The following is a 16,866-nucleotide window of genomic DNA, read 5'->3' on the forward strand; positions in this document are numbered from 1 at the left end:
CTAGTTAGTACATACGCACTCACTGATTCCTACGTCTACACACACATTCACTCATTCACCCATACAATCATTCATACATACAATCACTCATCTTTACAACACTATCATATGCACTCATACACCTATACAGACACTCACACTCTGCCACTCATCCATGGAGTTACTCACACACCTAGTCAGTCCTGTAAAGAATCAATCACAGTTCCATTTTCTAATCTACACAGTTAAACATAGAGTACCTTACATTTTCAAACATATACTAACACATACTTACTCTCTTATAGAATCACTGATACAAGTACACATTGATCTGCACAGAGTCACACACCTCCCAGCCAGCCATACACACACTCAGTCTCCCATACAAATACTTGTGCAACCAATCAATAACCCATATAGCTACTTATATAGCTACTGATCAACACATGCAGCAGCTTGCACAACAACAGACATGCTGATGCACACTTTCAGACAGTTTAGTCACTAACCCGTGCATTTAGTAAGACGCATTTAATCACTCACTCATACAGTCAATCACGCACCTACTAAAACCTTCATTCAGACACTTATACATCCACTCATTCTTCAATATGTAAAACATATTTAAACTTTACAGAAACACATAATCACTGGATGTTGTCATCAGTGATGTCATTTGAGATGTCATCAGTGATGTCATCAGTGATGTCATCAGTGATGTCACTGACCATGTCATGAATGATGTAATATGTGACATCATCAGCAGTGGATTGTGGGTGCGCGATATATAGTTAGTGCAACTAACTATATATGGAATTTCAATGGTTTTGTGTGAGTAAAATAAGGTTTTCTAAATGCTAATTCCTAACTATATATGGTCTATAACCTATGGTTTTTTCAGTGAATATATATATATATATATATATATGAAAGCAATTACCTCGCAAAGCGAGACTGGAAATAAGGCACTCAAGCGATTTAGTTTTAGTGAAAGGCGGATTTATTTACCAGTTACTGCCATGCCCTACGCGTTTCGGTCAGGTGATATTAGTGACATCAAGATTTTTTTTTCAATATTTCGGTTCTTACCATTATGAGTATAAAAAACAATATGTTTGACATTGATATTTTGGTCACAATATTTTGGTATAGAGATATGTTCATAGGCAATATTTGGCAGTAAACCCTAACTTAGGGGTCAATTAGGATGGCGGACGGATCGCCACCGCCATGCAGGCGGTGGCCATCCGTCTGCCATCCATGGCCGTCTGCCATCTTTCTTCCCCCCCCCATATTACAATGGCGGGGGGACCGTGGCAGAGGGGAAGACCGTCTGCCGCTTTTCCGCCACGGTGTCTATCAGACACCGCCAGCCATATTAGGATGGCCTGGGAGGAATGCCGTTCCATGGCGGCAATGCCGCCACGAAAAGGCATATGGTTCCTGCTTTGAAGGGGGGTGGGGGGTGCACATGGGGGGTACCTATGGTACCCCCCTGCAGTTGCATGCACAATGTGGAAGGCAGCGCGCGGTGCCTGCCGCTTTGTGCATGCAAATGCACAGCATGCATTTTTTACTTTGCGGCAGGTGCTGCTTAAAGCAATGTTAAATATACGAGATGTGACCGCCAGGGTGGTGGTCACATTCAGTCTTAATGCCAGGTCTCTGGTGCTGCATCATCAGGCCGTGTTTGACCTTATACAGGAAGAGGCCCCGGACATCGTGGCCATCACAGAGATGTGGCTGAAGGATGACGATGCGGCTATTATCAATCTGGCATTCCCCTCTGACTTTTCTGTCTTTACCCTTAATCGATCTACTAGGGGAGGGGGTATTGCTCTTGCCATGCGATCCAGTTTCACTTGCAGCTGGTCGGGTTTGACCATTGCGGGGTGTGAAAGTGCGGTGTTTAAGATTCTGGTCACCCCACACTTTTCACTCTCGGGGATGGTGGTCTATCGCCCCCCTGGGAGCGAGGTGGCGTTTAGAGCTGCCTTCCCTGATGTGGTCAGCTCCTTGGTGGTAGGTTGCCCCAACTTTTCCATCTTGGGAGACCTTAACTTACATTTCGATAAACTTAACATCCCTACGGTAAGTGGTATACTTGCTGACCTGGAGGCCCTTCAGCTCGTGTAATTGGTTCGGCAGCCTACTCACACTGGGGGCCACACTTTAGATCCTTTTTTCACCAACTTGGCAGATGCTTCTGTCACCGCCGTTTCACCCCTTGGCTGGACGGACCACTCTTTGGTTGCCATATGTACCCCCTTGCCGGGAAGGATTACTATTCCCCCTGCAAAGTTGGTCGCGAGGCGGCATTGGAGTAAATTACGACTGGAGGACTTACATCGTGTCCTCGCCGCAGAGCCATTAGAACCTTTTGTAACTGTTGACACAGGTTACGATAGGTTCTGCTCCTGGATCTCCAAGGCGCTTGACGCCCTTATTCCAATCACCGCTTGTAAGATCAGCTCTAGGGACTCAAGTCCGTGGTACGATGGCGCCTTACGTACACTCAAGGGTAGTTGTAGGCGAGCAGAGAGGGCTTGGCGGAAGGCGTACGATAACGGGAAAAAAGCTATTTATCTCGCTTCCGTCAAAATTTACCATCGGGCTGTTTGCCGAGCTCGGGCACCTTATTATGCTGCTGAACTTGGCAACAGCTCCAACCCCTCTAAAACCATCTTCAAAGTGATGAAGGATCTTTTAGCAAAGCGAGCCTGTGCCCCGACGACTGGCTCCACCACTCACTGTGAGGCCCTTGCTCTGTTTTTTCTGGAAAAGGTCCAAAACATCTATAAGACGTTCCCCTTTACAGGGCCTCCAGTTGAGTCTCCGATTAACATCTATGGAGATACCATTTTGCACGTGCTGCCCCCGTTGACATCTGAAGGGTTTGACCTCCTGGCTCAGCAGGTTAAATCAGGGTCCCCTGCTGATCCGCTCAGATCGACTCTTTTTAGAGATCAGTCGTTCGTGGGACGGGCCGTGGTACACTCCTTGATTAACATCTCGTTGGAGTCCGGCACGGTACCCGCTAGCTGGAAGCGGGCGGTGGTTTCCCCTATTTTAAAGAAACCTTCTCTGGACCCAGATAAACCTGAAAACTATCGGCCTATCTCCTTGCTCCCATGGCCGACCAAAGTGTTGGAGGCCCATGTCAACAAAGTTCTTTCGGCCCACCTTATCCATGCTAATATCTTGGATCCCACCCAGAACGGGTTCCGTGCTGGGCACAGCACGGAGACCGCCCTTCTCTCCATGGCTGAACATCTTCGCACGGTGATGGATGCGGGGCACACAGCGGCGCTCGTTTTATTAGATCTGAGCGCCGCGTTTGATACTGTCTCGCATCCCATCCTGTTGCATCGCCTGGAGGAGATTGGGCTGGGCGGCCCTGCCCTCCAGTGGTTCCGGTCCTTCCTAGACGATCGTTTCTTTAGCGTTGCTGTGCCACCGTTCCAGTCCCAATTCCATCCTTTGAAACAGGGGGTACCGCAAGGCTCCTCGCTGAGTCCCACGTTGTTTAATCTATACGTGAGACCGCTGGCTGAGGTCGTCAAGCAATGGGACATGACCATGGTCTCATATGCTGACGACACTCAGCTAGCGGTTACGATCAGCGGGGATGCGGACCAGGATGCCCCCAGGTTTCAGAGTGGACTTAGGGCGGTGGCGAGCTGGATGAAGAACAACTGTCTCCAGCTCAACGCAAAGAAAACGGAGATCAAGATCGTCGGTAGGAGGGCGGAACTATGGGGGGACAGGTGGTGGCCTGCTGAGCTGGGGCCGGCCCCCCTTCCGGTCACTGAATTAAAGAACTTAGGAGTATGGATGGACCCCTTTCTTAGCTTTGTGGGCCATTCGAAGAAAACCGCGGCCTGTTGCTTTGGCATCCTACGGTCGCTGCGGCCCATCCTGAAGTTCTTTGACCATCGCACCAGGCAGCTGATAGTCCAGGCTACAGTGTTATCTCGCCTGGACTATGCAAGCTCTCTCCTGGTAGGGCCCAATCTGGCTGAGGTTACCCGCCTCCAACGCGTTCAGAATGCCGCGGCGAGAGCCATTGTTGGCTTACCCCGAACCTGTTCCGTCTCCGGCACATTGAGATCACTGCATTGGTTGCCTATCAGGGCAAGAATCCAGTTTAAAGTGCTGTGTCTGGCGTTCAGGATTTTGAGGGGTGGGGGTCCTCAAATTCTTGCGGACCTTCTGTCCTGGTATGTGCCTACCCGGTCCCTGAGATCTTTGGGCCAAGCACTTACTGTGATCCCCGATACAGGTTGTGTCGGGTCGGTGGCCGATCCTTCCGGGTCAGAGCGGCCGAGCTTTGGAATTCTCTTCCAATAGAGATGCGGCTGCTAGATGATCTTTTAGCTTTTCGTAAAGCTTTAAAAACTTTCTTGTTTTAATAATTTAGCTCTTTGTCTCTTCTTCTGTTGTGTTCCCTGTAGGTATTGCATATTACCTGCCATGCGCCAGGACGCCCCTTAGCTGGGGCAGCTGTGCGCAGTACAAATGTATGTAACATAACATAACATAACATTCTAATTCCAACGGAGGGAACGCCGCTGCCCCTGCGGACGGTCCCTCCACCTTGGGGGTGGCGGACGGACGCAGGCAGTTGGTAGCCCATAGGGCAGGGCGCATTGTAATTAGAAGGTTTGAGATTTTCTTTTGACTTTTACATGTCCTGGTAGTGGAAAATCTCTACATTTGTTTTCCACTACTGTGAGGCCTACCTCTCCCACTGGATAACATGGGGTTGCCTCATTAAATGTATTAAGTGCTCGGACACCTCTAATGTATTCCCCTTGAATGCTGAGAGTAGTTGGGGGCCAAGATTTCTCCTGTTACCATTACTAAGTCCCACACAGTGGGATTGTTGAGACTTCATTGGAGCCCCCACCCCCTTACTTGACCTCTCTGCAAACATGCCTCCTGGTGCACTACTGGTTGGGGGATGATCTCCCCTTGACTGCTGAGGACTGTTGACGGCCAAAAAACCCTATTGTTGCCACCAGTTAGTTCCACACAGCAGGATTGCTGATACTTGGTCAGGGGCCATGACTCCTTTCTCAACCACTCTGTAAACGCCCCTCCTGGTGCACTACTGGTTGGGGGATGAAGTTCCCTTGGCTTCAGAGGGTCGTTGGGGGCCAAGAACCCCCATTGTTGCCACTAGTAAATCCCTAACAGATGGATTGCTGAGACCTTGTCGGAGGCCCCAACCCCTTTCTCAACCACTGTGCAAATGTGCCTCCTGGCACCCTACTGGTTGGGGGATGAAGTCCCCTTGGCCGCTGAGGGTCATTGGGAGCCAAGAACCCCTATTATTGCCACCAATACTTCACCAAATGTTGAATTTCTGAGACCTTGTTGGAGACCCTGCCCCCTTTCTTAACACTCTGCAAACCTGCCTCCTGGCACACTACTGGGTGGGGAATGAAGTCCCTTTGGCTGCTGAGGGTTGTTTGGGGCCAAGAACGCCTATTGTTCGCACCAATATGTACCCCACGGTAGGACTGCTGAGACCTCGTCGGAGGCCCCGCCCCCTTTCTCAACCACTCTGCAAAAGTGCACCTCTTGGCACACTACTGGCATCCCCCTTGGCTGCTTAAGGTCACTTGCATTCAATAACTCCTATTGCTGCCACCAGTATTTCCCCAACAGCGGGATTGCTGAGACCTAATTGGAGGACCCACCCCCTTTCTCAACCACTCTGCAGACTCTCCAGATGAGCCTCCTGGCACACTACTGATTGGAGTATGAAGTCCACATGAATGCTAAAGGTAATTAGGGGCCAAGAACCCATATTGTTGCAACCGGTATGTTTGCCACAGCTGTTCAGCTAAGACCTCGTCAGAGGCCCTTCCCGCTTTAACAACTCTGCAAATGGTCCCCCAGGCCAATATTGGTTGGGGTATGAAGTCTCCTTGGCTGCTGAGGTATGCCCCCCACAGCAGGACTGCTGAGAACTCATTGGAAACCGCGCCCCCTTTCTAAACCATGCTGCAAAAGTGCCTCCTAGCGCACAACTCGTTGGGGGCTGAAGTCTAGGGATGAGTGTGTTGGTAAACTCCAATTCACATGTGGCTGGCGGAGTTTTTGCCTGTGTCAAGCAGAGCACGAAGTGACAAAATGCTGCAAACTCTGCTGATGGGGCAGATTTTACCATCCACCCCTAATCTTGAACCTGCACCTGTACCCAGGCTGCCCTAAACGCCCAAGTGGTGCCCCTCCAGTCCTGAACCCTTGGTTGTGGTGATGAAGGTGTCCCGATAGCCAAAATCCAAATTGGGGACATAGAACTTTTTTATTTTATAAACTGCTCTCAAAACTGAGGGGAGGCCAATACCAACCTGCTCGTCAACTTCCCCTGCCCCAAGGTGCTTCGCCAGTCAGCCTAACTTTGCAGTAGCTCCCGCTACTATCTTCTCTGAAGCAGCATATCCTGTTTAGCAGTCCTTTGGTGAAGGAATATCCAGCCTCTTGGAAATCTGATCAGCCTCAGCCTCCAGAGTCTGCCTGATAAAGATTTTTGACTTCCAAAAAGTACACATAAAAAAATATTCACTGAAAGTTCATCCAGCAGCTTCCTCACATTTACACTCCCTCCTTGGATACACCTATATCCTTGCCCCGCTGAACTTTACAGTTTGTTCAAAATGTCTTCTAAGTACGAAGGTAAGCACTGACTGGGTCCAATCCATTTCTTGTATCTTACCGAATCTCCATCATGGCAGGTCATATTTTTCAACTTTGACCAGGTCTCATGCAGCTAGATGTATGTGGTTGGAGCTTTCATCTTGCAGGCACTATTTGTTATGAAAAACTTTAGAAATTCATAAATCTGGTTTTATTGATTGAATATTTGCTGTTTGGTTGTCAAATAATTTATCAACCTTGATTCTATTTGTCTAAGTTGGTGTTCTGATGTTTCTTGTGTTTTCACTTTATTACTGTTTACTACATATATCATTTCCGCATTGCCTCTAAGTTAAGCCTGACTGCTTTTTGTGCCAATCTAGTAGAGGGTTAAGCACAGGTTAATTTAGTGACTTTTATTGTTCACCCCGACTGTGTTTTTTGCTGTTTCTTGAGGAGATCGCCTCCATGCAACCAACCCCATTTCTCTTACACCAACATTGTGAATGTTCTTTACATACATAATCTAAGCAGTGCTTAATTGGAACTGGTGGCTGCCGGTGTGGGCCACATGAAGTCATGTTTGTGGACCACTACTTATTTTTCTGCATCAGACATTTACCAAGAGCAAGAGAGGGATAGCACATGCAGGAGAAAGACAGAGGAAGAGAATGACGGGAAACATGTCACATAGGGAGAATGCAGGAACCTGCAAGGGTGAGATAAAGGGGCAGGGGGTGTCTGGTAGTGCATCAAAGAGGCCTGTGCTGGATTCAAGAGTATGCCTCCATGGTATTTGGATGCAACAACCTCTGGCTGCTGAGGTGTGGGAACCTCCACTCTTTCCTTTACAACTTAAGCACTGATTCCTAGGGAATGCATGACAATGAAACAATGCTTGTAATGTTATTGATGACATTTTAAAACACAGGGTGAAAATAAGGTAATTGTTGATAAGGACTCCTGTGCTATATCAAGAAGTGCCTTATTCGCCTCTTACCCTTCCGCATCCTTATAGGAGGATGAGAGCTATGTAGATCCTGTAGTGTTTTGTGAGTTACCAATTACCCTTTTGGCTCTTAATGGACTCTGTAGAGCTCTGATGTAATTGTTAGAACATAATGCAATGAAGGCTGATTTAGAGTGTTGAGTTTGCAGTTACTCATAGAAGAATAAAGACATGTAATACTAAACTAAGTAGTGTCGTCATCATTGGTGGGTATGCAGGTTGGGGAAAACACAACAAATGGCGACGAGATAAGGAATAAGTAACTTGAAGATTGACAGTACTCTTCCAGAGAGTTTGCTTTGGTCCAAGCAAACTGCTGGTGCACGCCATGTGTGCCATCATCAAAGTATGGAATCAATGCTTAATACATGTGTAACAAAGCCCCGTTCCAGCCGCTATGAATCAGTTGGGGATAATGAAAGCTTTGCTGAGAATCTACTCATCATTGACTGAGAACCTGATGGCCAAGTCATAAGTAACGGTACAGCACTGCCACACCTGACAAAGTCATACGTTACTTGGAGTGTTACTATCAAAGGCTGATATGTACAGAAAAGAAGCGCTAAAGACTGCTAAAGTGAAATACAAATAACATACATAAAGTGCCAATTGACAAGGAAGCATCATTGCACTTACCAAAGCTTTGATAAATGGAGTTCCACAACCTCAGCATTGGGCGTGGCGACCCAAGAAGAAGAACAAGGCTTGTGCTTATTGAACTGTCCAATATCTGAAGTGGCACACAACCAAAGCGGCCAAGTGGTGGCTCAGAACAAATCCAGAGGTCTCTAGAAAGTGAAGGGCTCAGATAGAGACCAAGGAGTAGGTCACCGTACCACAGACTATCCAGGATGATCCGGAGGCCTATCCATTGTAGGGCCTCAGAAATGGTGCAGAAGACGCAGGACCTAGTGGTCATCTGACAATCTCTGAAAGAGCTTCACCCTCATTGTCAGCCACTCCCATAAATGGGTACAATGCTGCCACTTGCCTGAAACCACCACCACCTTTCGATACAGCCAGAAACCAAAATATTGGCAATAGGTGGATTGTATGGATAGAGATATTAGATAATATCTTGATGCACCTGAAGAGACTGATAACAAAAAGATTATTAAATACCGCAAGAATCTTGCTGCTGATGGTATAAAAGAAGTCAAAAAGTGTAAAAGAAATGAGGAAGAGGAAGCAAACTCATGAAGAAATCAGATACAGTCAGATTAAAGACATTTTTAATCTCAAATTCTATCCAATGCCCAAAGTAGATTACCAAAGATACATTTTCAGTCAAGAACAACAGAAAGTTGGTGATGCCATTGATGAATTTGCAGAGAGACTCAACACACTCATCAGACACTGTAATTTCATTGAATTCAAAGGTGACGAATCAATATGTCTTAGAGTTATCAATGGATGCAAACGACGAATGCTGAGAGAAACTCTTTGTCTGGAGCAAGTTTTAATAGCTGCCAGAGCTGCAGAAGGCTCAGATAGACAAGCTGATGACATGGAGGTTGGAGGTGCCCAGATTGAATCAGTCATGAGTGGGTAAAGTAAGCCAAAGTCTGAAGGACACAAGGTGATGTCTACAAGTAAAAGGAAGTTTTTTTTAGATGTGGACTTACATTTCCACACGAAGGCAAATGCCTCACCATTGGACAGATATATAAATGTTGTGGAAAGCAGAACCGCTTTGTGACTGTTTGACAAGAAAAGGATAAAGTAAGTGCATCACGGCGCAAGGACAAAATGCCCAACGGCATGTTTCAGAAGCAACGTTCGACTCACATCCACAAGCGGTTACATCAGTTGAGGCAAATCTACACTGAAAGCAGTTGATTGTCATCCGAATCATCGTCAACCAGTTTTTCTACATCAGTATCAATTGAAAGTGAAGAAGATGGTTGTGCCACGTCGATGTATACCTCAGAAAAATGTGCTCCTTTTGGACTGGCCGCATGAGAGGAAAAATGTCAGTTAAAGGAAAGTCAACATGCTTAGGCACCAAAAGTATTCAAGCACTGTCCGAAGATTACACTGAAAGTGAATGGTTGTTTGATACTTTCCATCATCTACACATTATGCCTGAGGAGAAATATAATTGAATTCTCTCCATTACTGAAACTTATGCAGTCGAAAACCAAGGTGTATACATGGGCTGCATCAACGGCTTTAAAAAAAAACAAGGTTCTTTGTAGTGATGATGAAACACAAGAAAACAAAGGTGCAGGCACACATCCATGTTATTCAAGGTACAGTGTCAAGTGCCTGTCTACTCATCTTCAGCACAGCTGCTGATGTGAGAAAATTTCTATTTTCCATTAAATACAACCTGAATGCTCATCATGAAATAGTCAATTCCCTCCATTGTTTTGTGGTTCAGGAAAGATTAAGAATATGAATTAAAGCTGCATATTAATGAGGATGTCTGCACTGTTGCTCAAAGACATAGATGAATTGCATTTCATTTAGAAGATGCTGTTGAAAAAGAACATTATCATTGAGCGATCTACTGACCTAACGCCATGGGTTTCTCCCATAGTGGTAATACCAAAAAAGGACAGTGAAGGAGCTGTAGATGCGTCAGGCAAACAAGGCAATTGAGCAAGAATGACATCCAGGTCCAAATATTGCTTACATGTAACACAATTAGATGGTGCAAAATTCTTCTCTCACCTTGATTTGGATAAAGGCTGTCATCAGTTGGAAGTCGAAGAAAATTGAAAGTACATTGCACCATGGTGCAAGGGTGCCTGCATCACGGGGATGATTGTTTTTGTGCAGAAAGGGACATCTTCCTGTACAAAAACAATCACAAAATGCCGCACGGATAGAAAGAGGGGAAAAAAGAGAGGAGAAATGAAAAAGTGTCTCGTTGTTGTGACTCCCTATGCCTCACCTGCGGAGACATAGGATTCTGACACATTTCCAGGTTTACGATTCCTCGTAAATCTGGAAATGCAACAGAAGCCATGGGTGTTGCATGAGAACATCCACAGCAGCACCTATGTCATTCCCTTTAACGCAAAGTGCTTTGTGTAAAGGAGCTATATTTACAAGGACACGAAAAGTCATGCAGAGTGGCTATATATGTCCTTGTAAATAAATAAACTGCCCATAGGTGCTTTTGCCAATAAACGCAGGATGAAGCCACCAAAGATAGTCGAGATCCATCCTCCTTGTAGAGTCAGTGTTCACACTAAGGCTCTTTACATGTAGGTCAAGATCATTTCGCCAACAGATGGAAAGACAGGCCTGTGGATGATTAGGCACCAGGAGTTACCTGGTCTTGATTTTCAACCAGTTATGATCCACCCACAGTTTGATATTCAGCAGAAAGAAAGGAAAGTTTGACAACATTTCTGTATCTCAAAAATCGATTGGGTGTCAACGTGCATGGGAGTGTACAAAGTACATTCAAATGACTGCAGGTGTTCAATTAAAGCCTGGTATGAACATGAGATAAGAGGGGAAATATAAAGGACCTTTGTGGGACAACCGTGAACTAGACTGGGAGATCTGAATGAATATAACATAACGGTGTGCAGTTTTAAAGGCAGGATAGAAGAAGTTCATGACACATAGAATCAAAGTCTGATGACAAATTGAGTGTAATTTTTTGTCAGCAGCCCTAGACAGGTCATCTTGTACTGCTACCAGAGTAGACTGTGGAGACACAAAACACAACTTGACATTTGCAAAAGTATTTTTCTATTCCAAATGTGATGTAGGTTTGGATGCAGCTAAGTTCTCCAAATGTCTGCTGCTACAGGAAGCAAAATGAAGGAATGATAGTTGGAAAGATCACATTGTAGCTAATTGGCGTTTTTCAAAAAGAGGTCTAACAATCCTGTTTTCAAGGCACAAGGAAAAATCTCCAGTGGTGAATGAAAGTGTAACTATAGCCACATTGATTGGATTGAAAATAGAGACATTTTTGTGGAGAAAATTGATGGGAAAATATCCATTGGAGAGCCTAATCTACATTGTATTATGTCCGAGCGTCACCCCTAATGAGATAGATAGCCAATGAAAAAGAGGCTGGTTTCTGGGAATCTTGGATGCAGTTGCCAAGGTAGCTGTTTGACTTGCATGCATAACCATTGCTTGATCTTGACTGGATAGGGTGAACAAGATTCAGAATATTATTCCTAATTAACTGAACCTTCTCAGTGAGAAAGAGGTCTCCTTGGTTCCAGAATGTTTGAGAGCAGAGTCCAGGCGATAGGGTGCTGTCAACTGACAAAATCTTTTACAAGCTTAGAAATTTCCCATGGGCGTTCAGAATTTGCCCTCCATAAAAGTATATGGAGGCTTCCACAATGGCCTTTTTATAAGCACTCAGGGGCAGATTTACAAGAAAGTGACTCCGGGTGGAACGCAAGCCATTTGGCTGTGTCACACTGAGTCACTTTCAAAGCGCAGGAATGTGACATATTTACAACAATATGTGGCATCTCTGTGTATCCCCTGCGCTGGCGCACAAACTGCTGCCATGCGCTGGCACAGGAGCCCTTGCACATGGTGCAAGGGCTCCTGTGGTGCAAGGATGCCTGCGTCGTGGGGAGACTGTTTTTGTTCAGGAAGGGCTCCCTTCCTGCACACAACAATCTGAAATGCCTTTTTCCAACTTTTATGTGTAACACCCATAGAAGTTGAAAAACGGCATTGTTTCAATGATGATTTATGTGCATTAAAGGAACCCTTCCCCTGGGAGGCATAGCATTCACACGCATATCCAGGTTTACGATTCCTTCCCAGCACAAAGAGAACTTTGTGCTGGAAAGTGTCAACGTTTTGCTCTGCGCTGCTTTGCATCACAGTCAAGCAACACAACATGTTAGTGTATCTGTACCTTATACTCCTTTGGGGTGACTAGAGCTTGAATTAACTTGGAAATTAGAATCTTAAAATGTAATAAATGAAAACTCAGTTATGGGTTAAGCCTCCTAATTCATTTGCGTCAACCAGATAGCAACTGTATATGGGAATCTGTGAATTGATTAAGTAAGAAAACATCTTTTCCCAACATTTATAAAAATGATGCAAAGGTTGGGCACACAGGGGTATATTATCAAGGGGCTTTATCTCCGCTTTTTTGGCTTTAAAAGCCAAGAAAGCGGAGATAAAATTATCTCCCTATTACCAAGCTGTCGCTAACACCAGTTAGCGACAGCTAATAGGAGATAGTGACCATCTTGGGCCCCGCTTTGCATGTCAGTGATATTTATCACTAATGACATGCAAAGTGGGCGTGCCAAGATGTTAGCGACTGAAAACAGTCGCTAACATCGCTATCTCCTATTACCAACTTTTGGAGATATTCGCGCTAAGCGCGAATATCTCCAAAAGCTAACACTTGCCCAGGAGCAGTTCTTAGCCATGTTATCCAATGGGAGGTGGATAACATGGCTAAGAGCATTTGCTCGATAATGCATGAATATCGCTGACTTTTCAGCGATATTCATGCATTGCGGGCGTTTTTTATCGCATTTGCGATAAACCTTGCTAATAGCAAGGTTTATCTGCGATAAAAATCGCCGATGTGCGGCGATAATTTTTGTCTCTAAACAAGTTAGAGACAAAAATTATCTCTATTGGTTGGTAATATGCCCCACAGAGTCTGAAAGGAGGCTAAAGGATCATTGGGGTATATTATCAACAACTAGCGATAATTTTTGTCTCTAACTTGTTTAGAGACAAAAATTATCGCCGCACATCGGCGATTTTTATCGCAGATAAACCTTGCTATTAGCAAGGTTTATCGCAAATGCGATAAAAAACGCCCGCAATGCATGAATATCGCTGAAAAGTCAGCGATATTCATGCATTATCGAGCAAATGCTCTTAGCCATGTTATCCACCTCCCATTGGATAACATGGCTAAGAACTGCTCAGGCATAAACAAAGTAGAATCCACAGAGTGGTGGTTCAGTGGTCCCTCAGGGATGGGGGGCACACCGTGTTTTTTAAATGCCCCTCACACACCAACAGGCCCCTTGGTGTCATGCTTCATCATCGGGGCCTTCGCACCCCTCTACGGGATGCGGCGTGCTACGACAGAACGACTACGCAGGAGCACTTTGTAGTGAACTATGTGAGGGGATGTGGTTACGTGATGTGAGTGAGGTGAGGTGAAAAAAGTGATTAAAAAATACCTGGCACTAAGGAAAAGAGAAAATTTTATTCTGTCCCTGGCTGGTATTAGTAAAAAGTGCAAAGACTGGTTGAAAAAATACGTGCTAGGGTATATCAACCAACTACAGTGTCAAAAAGAACTGCTCAGGGCAGGTGTTAGCTTTTGGAGATATTCGCCCTTAGCGCAAATATCTCCAAAAGTTGGTAATAGGAGATAGCGATGTTAGCGACTGTTTCCAGTCGCTAACATCTTGGCACGCCCACTTTGCATATCATTAGTGATAAATATCACTGACATGCAAAGTGGGGCCCATGATGGTCGCTATCTCCTATTAGCTGTCGCTAACTGGTGTTAGCGACAGCTTGGTAATAGGGAGATAATTTTATCTCCGCTTTCTTGGCTTTTAAAGCCAAAAAAGCGGAGATAAAACCCCTTGATAATATACCCCATTATGTATGGGCTGGTGCCTTGAAATGAGCGCCTCTGCAGATGAAGGGCTGCTGCTAATGCCACAGAGCTGGTATTGTAAATGAGAGTAAATATTTTGGTTATGACACAAAATTAGTGCAAATAAGATTCATTATTATAATAAATTCATAAATATGCTTCATTTACAAAACTCTGCTCTTTAACTCATTATGGACCGAAGACAGATGAATAACTTCTCTTATAGTGCTTAGACTTCGATGCATACTACCGACATTTTTCTGCTGCAAGCGAAAATGGTATTCCAGGTTGGGTGGTATTTGTCAATGCTCTTACTGTATATGTGCTATAAAGCATATGTGCAAACTTCCTACCCAAAGCTATCTGCCCAAGGCTGGGAAAACCTGGAAGAACTCGTCCTGACAAGTAGCACAAAATTGCGATTTGCGCACCCAGGCACTGGCACCCAGGGCTTTAAGTGGGATGGAAAAACCAGGGGGTCTCTCAAAGGGGCGTGGCCCATGTAATTAAGCGCGTAGCTTATAAAGACATACGCTAAAAATCTGGGCTTAGCATAGTGTGCTGCTTGACTGGCATTTTGCTGCTTCTGTCCTTACACCCAGACATATGATACAACATATGACATTACACCTTCAACAAGCCAGGACTATTGCCTTTGTCAATGGTTGCTAGTTGAATATGATAAATAAGCAACACCTATGGCTTCGTTGTATATACTATTGGAAATGCTTCAGTTTTAAAATGTTGAGACTAGTCAGTTTTTAAATTACATCAAAGACAGTGACGGATGGTACTGCTGCAGGGGTAAGATTTTTTTTCACCTTGAGAGCTTGGGGAAAAATGTTGGGACCCGTCTCAACGCCTGCTCTTTAGAGCTACCAGTGCTGAGCACAGACAGGACCCGTCCCTCTTTAAGCCCTGCTGGCACCCCTTTCATGGTGAGCAGTTTAGCCCTATACTATCGCACTGAGAAGCATCACGCGCAGGAGGCACTTACATTGCACGTCATGTCCTTCTGCCACGTTGCTGAAACCAATGACCAGGACTGCTGCCAGCAGCAAGGATGTCGTGTGCACCATGGTGGCTCCGGGTCCCTGGAAGGCCTCGGATCAATAGCCGAATGGAGTCCTCGGATCAATACTTGTACCGGGGCCATCATTTTATCCGTTCCGCCCTATTTGTTTAAGGGGACTTGGGAATATTTACCAAGGGAGGGCATTACAGGGCCTGTACTTCACCCATTCTTATGGCATGGCTAATAACACTCCGTGTGGATGAACTGGCCCAGAAATTCATCAGTCAGTAGCCAAGAAATGAACACCTGGGAAGATAAGTTTATATTTAAGAACATTTTGATGCTTTAAAAGGGAGGTGTCGCTGTCCCATATCTTTTATGTTGACCTAACAATCGTATAACAGGAGAGCAAAGTATATATTAATGGCAATGTAAACTGAAGCCCTCCCTGAAATACAGATGTAATAAGGTGCATTCTCACTGCCAGGAGTTACTTATCACCTCAAAGGGCAATAAACCACAGCAGCAGCATGACTGTGTCAGAGGATTAGAAGGGCAGGGCATACTTTACGGAGTTTCACGGGGTGTTGTGCAATGTGTCCAACTATAAAGTATGCATTTGAACTCTCTAGTCATCGCTCCTACACATTATCTTTTTCGCTTCAAGCACATACTACAAAATATTTTCTAAGCAGAACTTCAGATGTGGGGCAGTGAGGTTTTGCTTGCACGAAGACAGAAGAACACAAATAAAAACTGCAATTAAAGATGCAAAATAGAAAAAAGAAGCAACATAAAAAAATAATACATTTAAAAATTGTGGTATGTGATCATTCGAAGTTGGCATGGGCGCACACGCGCGCATGTCAACTTGGAATAATATTCGCTTGGATGTTTGTTGAATGTAGTCGCGTGTTAGTTGAGCTGCTTGCTGGCTGCCGCGTGTGTGTTGCATGTATTTGAAGAATGCGTCGCGTGTGTGTGGAGATAGAGTTGGCGGCCGCGAGGAATGTATGGGTTTGAATGAACGGGTAGAGATATATAGAGGGGAGAGAAAAGTTGAGATTCATTCGTTTGGTACCTGAGATGTTAATTGCATACAAATAAACGTCTCTTCGGATCATCTTCTGTTTCCTGGTCATTTCTTCGTATTTATTGAGAGGAGTTACTTTTGCAACAAAAATTATCAACAAAAGTTCAAAGAAGGGTGTGGAGGGGGAAGATCGTAAAAATGCACACGTCATGAAGGAAAATGTAATTTCCATGGGTGCTCTTTTTCGTAGATAACATTTTATTATTTATATTCATGCCTAGAATCAACATTTGTGAAGTCAATCAAGCAGCATTTGCCGGAAATAAATAATTCCAACCAATCCTTCATGACCTGTGCATATTTGTTTTTGTAATCATACATATGGCACTCTCTGCACCAAATATCCAGGTTCATTTACACGGGATGTAGCCTGAAGATCCTGCCAGTGGAAGAGTTCTCACCAGAGCATGGGTCTTCAAGGTTAGGCAGTAGGGTGTTAGGAATGGGGTCTCTAGGTGGCAGATGTATGCACCCTGTCCAAGTAGGGACCACCTCTCTAGTCAAGGTAAGTCAGAGACACACCCTAAATTAACCTG

The 16,866-nt window shown here is 45.0% G+C and overlaps 1 protein-coding gene across 1 annotated transcript in view; it reads right to left on the reverse strand.

The window, feature by feature from the left end:
* The window catches only part of LOC144772456 (uncharacterized), an 81,629-nt gene extending 66,256 nt beyond the window's left edge, over nucleotides 1-15,373 (reverse strand). The window contains exon 1 of the mRNA XM_078656792.1: nucleotides 15,220-15,373. Within this exon, the coding sequence (XP_078512918.1) occupies nucleotides 15,220-15,301 (82 nt within the window). The 5' untranslated portion in view covers nucleotides 15,302-15,373. The remainder of the gene's footprint in view (nucleotides 1-15,219) is intronic.
* Between the last annotated feature and the right edge of the window lie 1,493 nt (nucleotides 15,374-16,866).

The sequence above is a fragment of the Lissotriton helveticus genome, chromosome 8 (assembly GCF_964261635.1).
Source record: "Lissotriton helveticus chromosome 8, aLisHel1.1, whole genome shotgun sequence".
Taxonomy (NCBI): domain Eukaryota; kingdom Metazoa; phylum Chordata; class Amphibia; order Caudata; family Salamandridae; genus Lissotriton; species Lissotriton helveticus.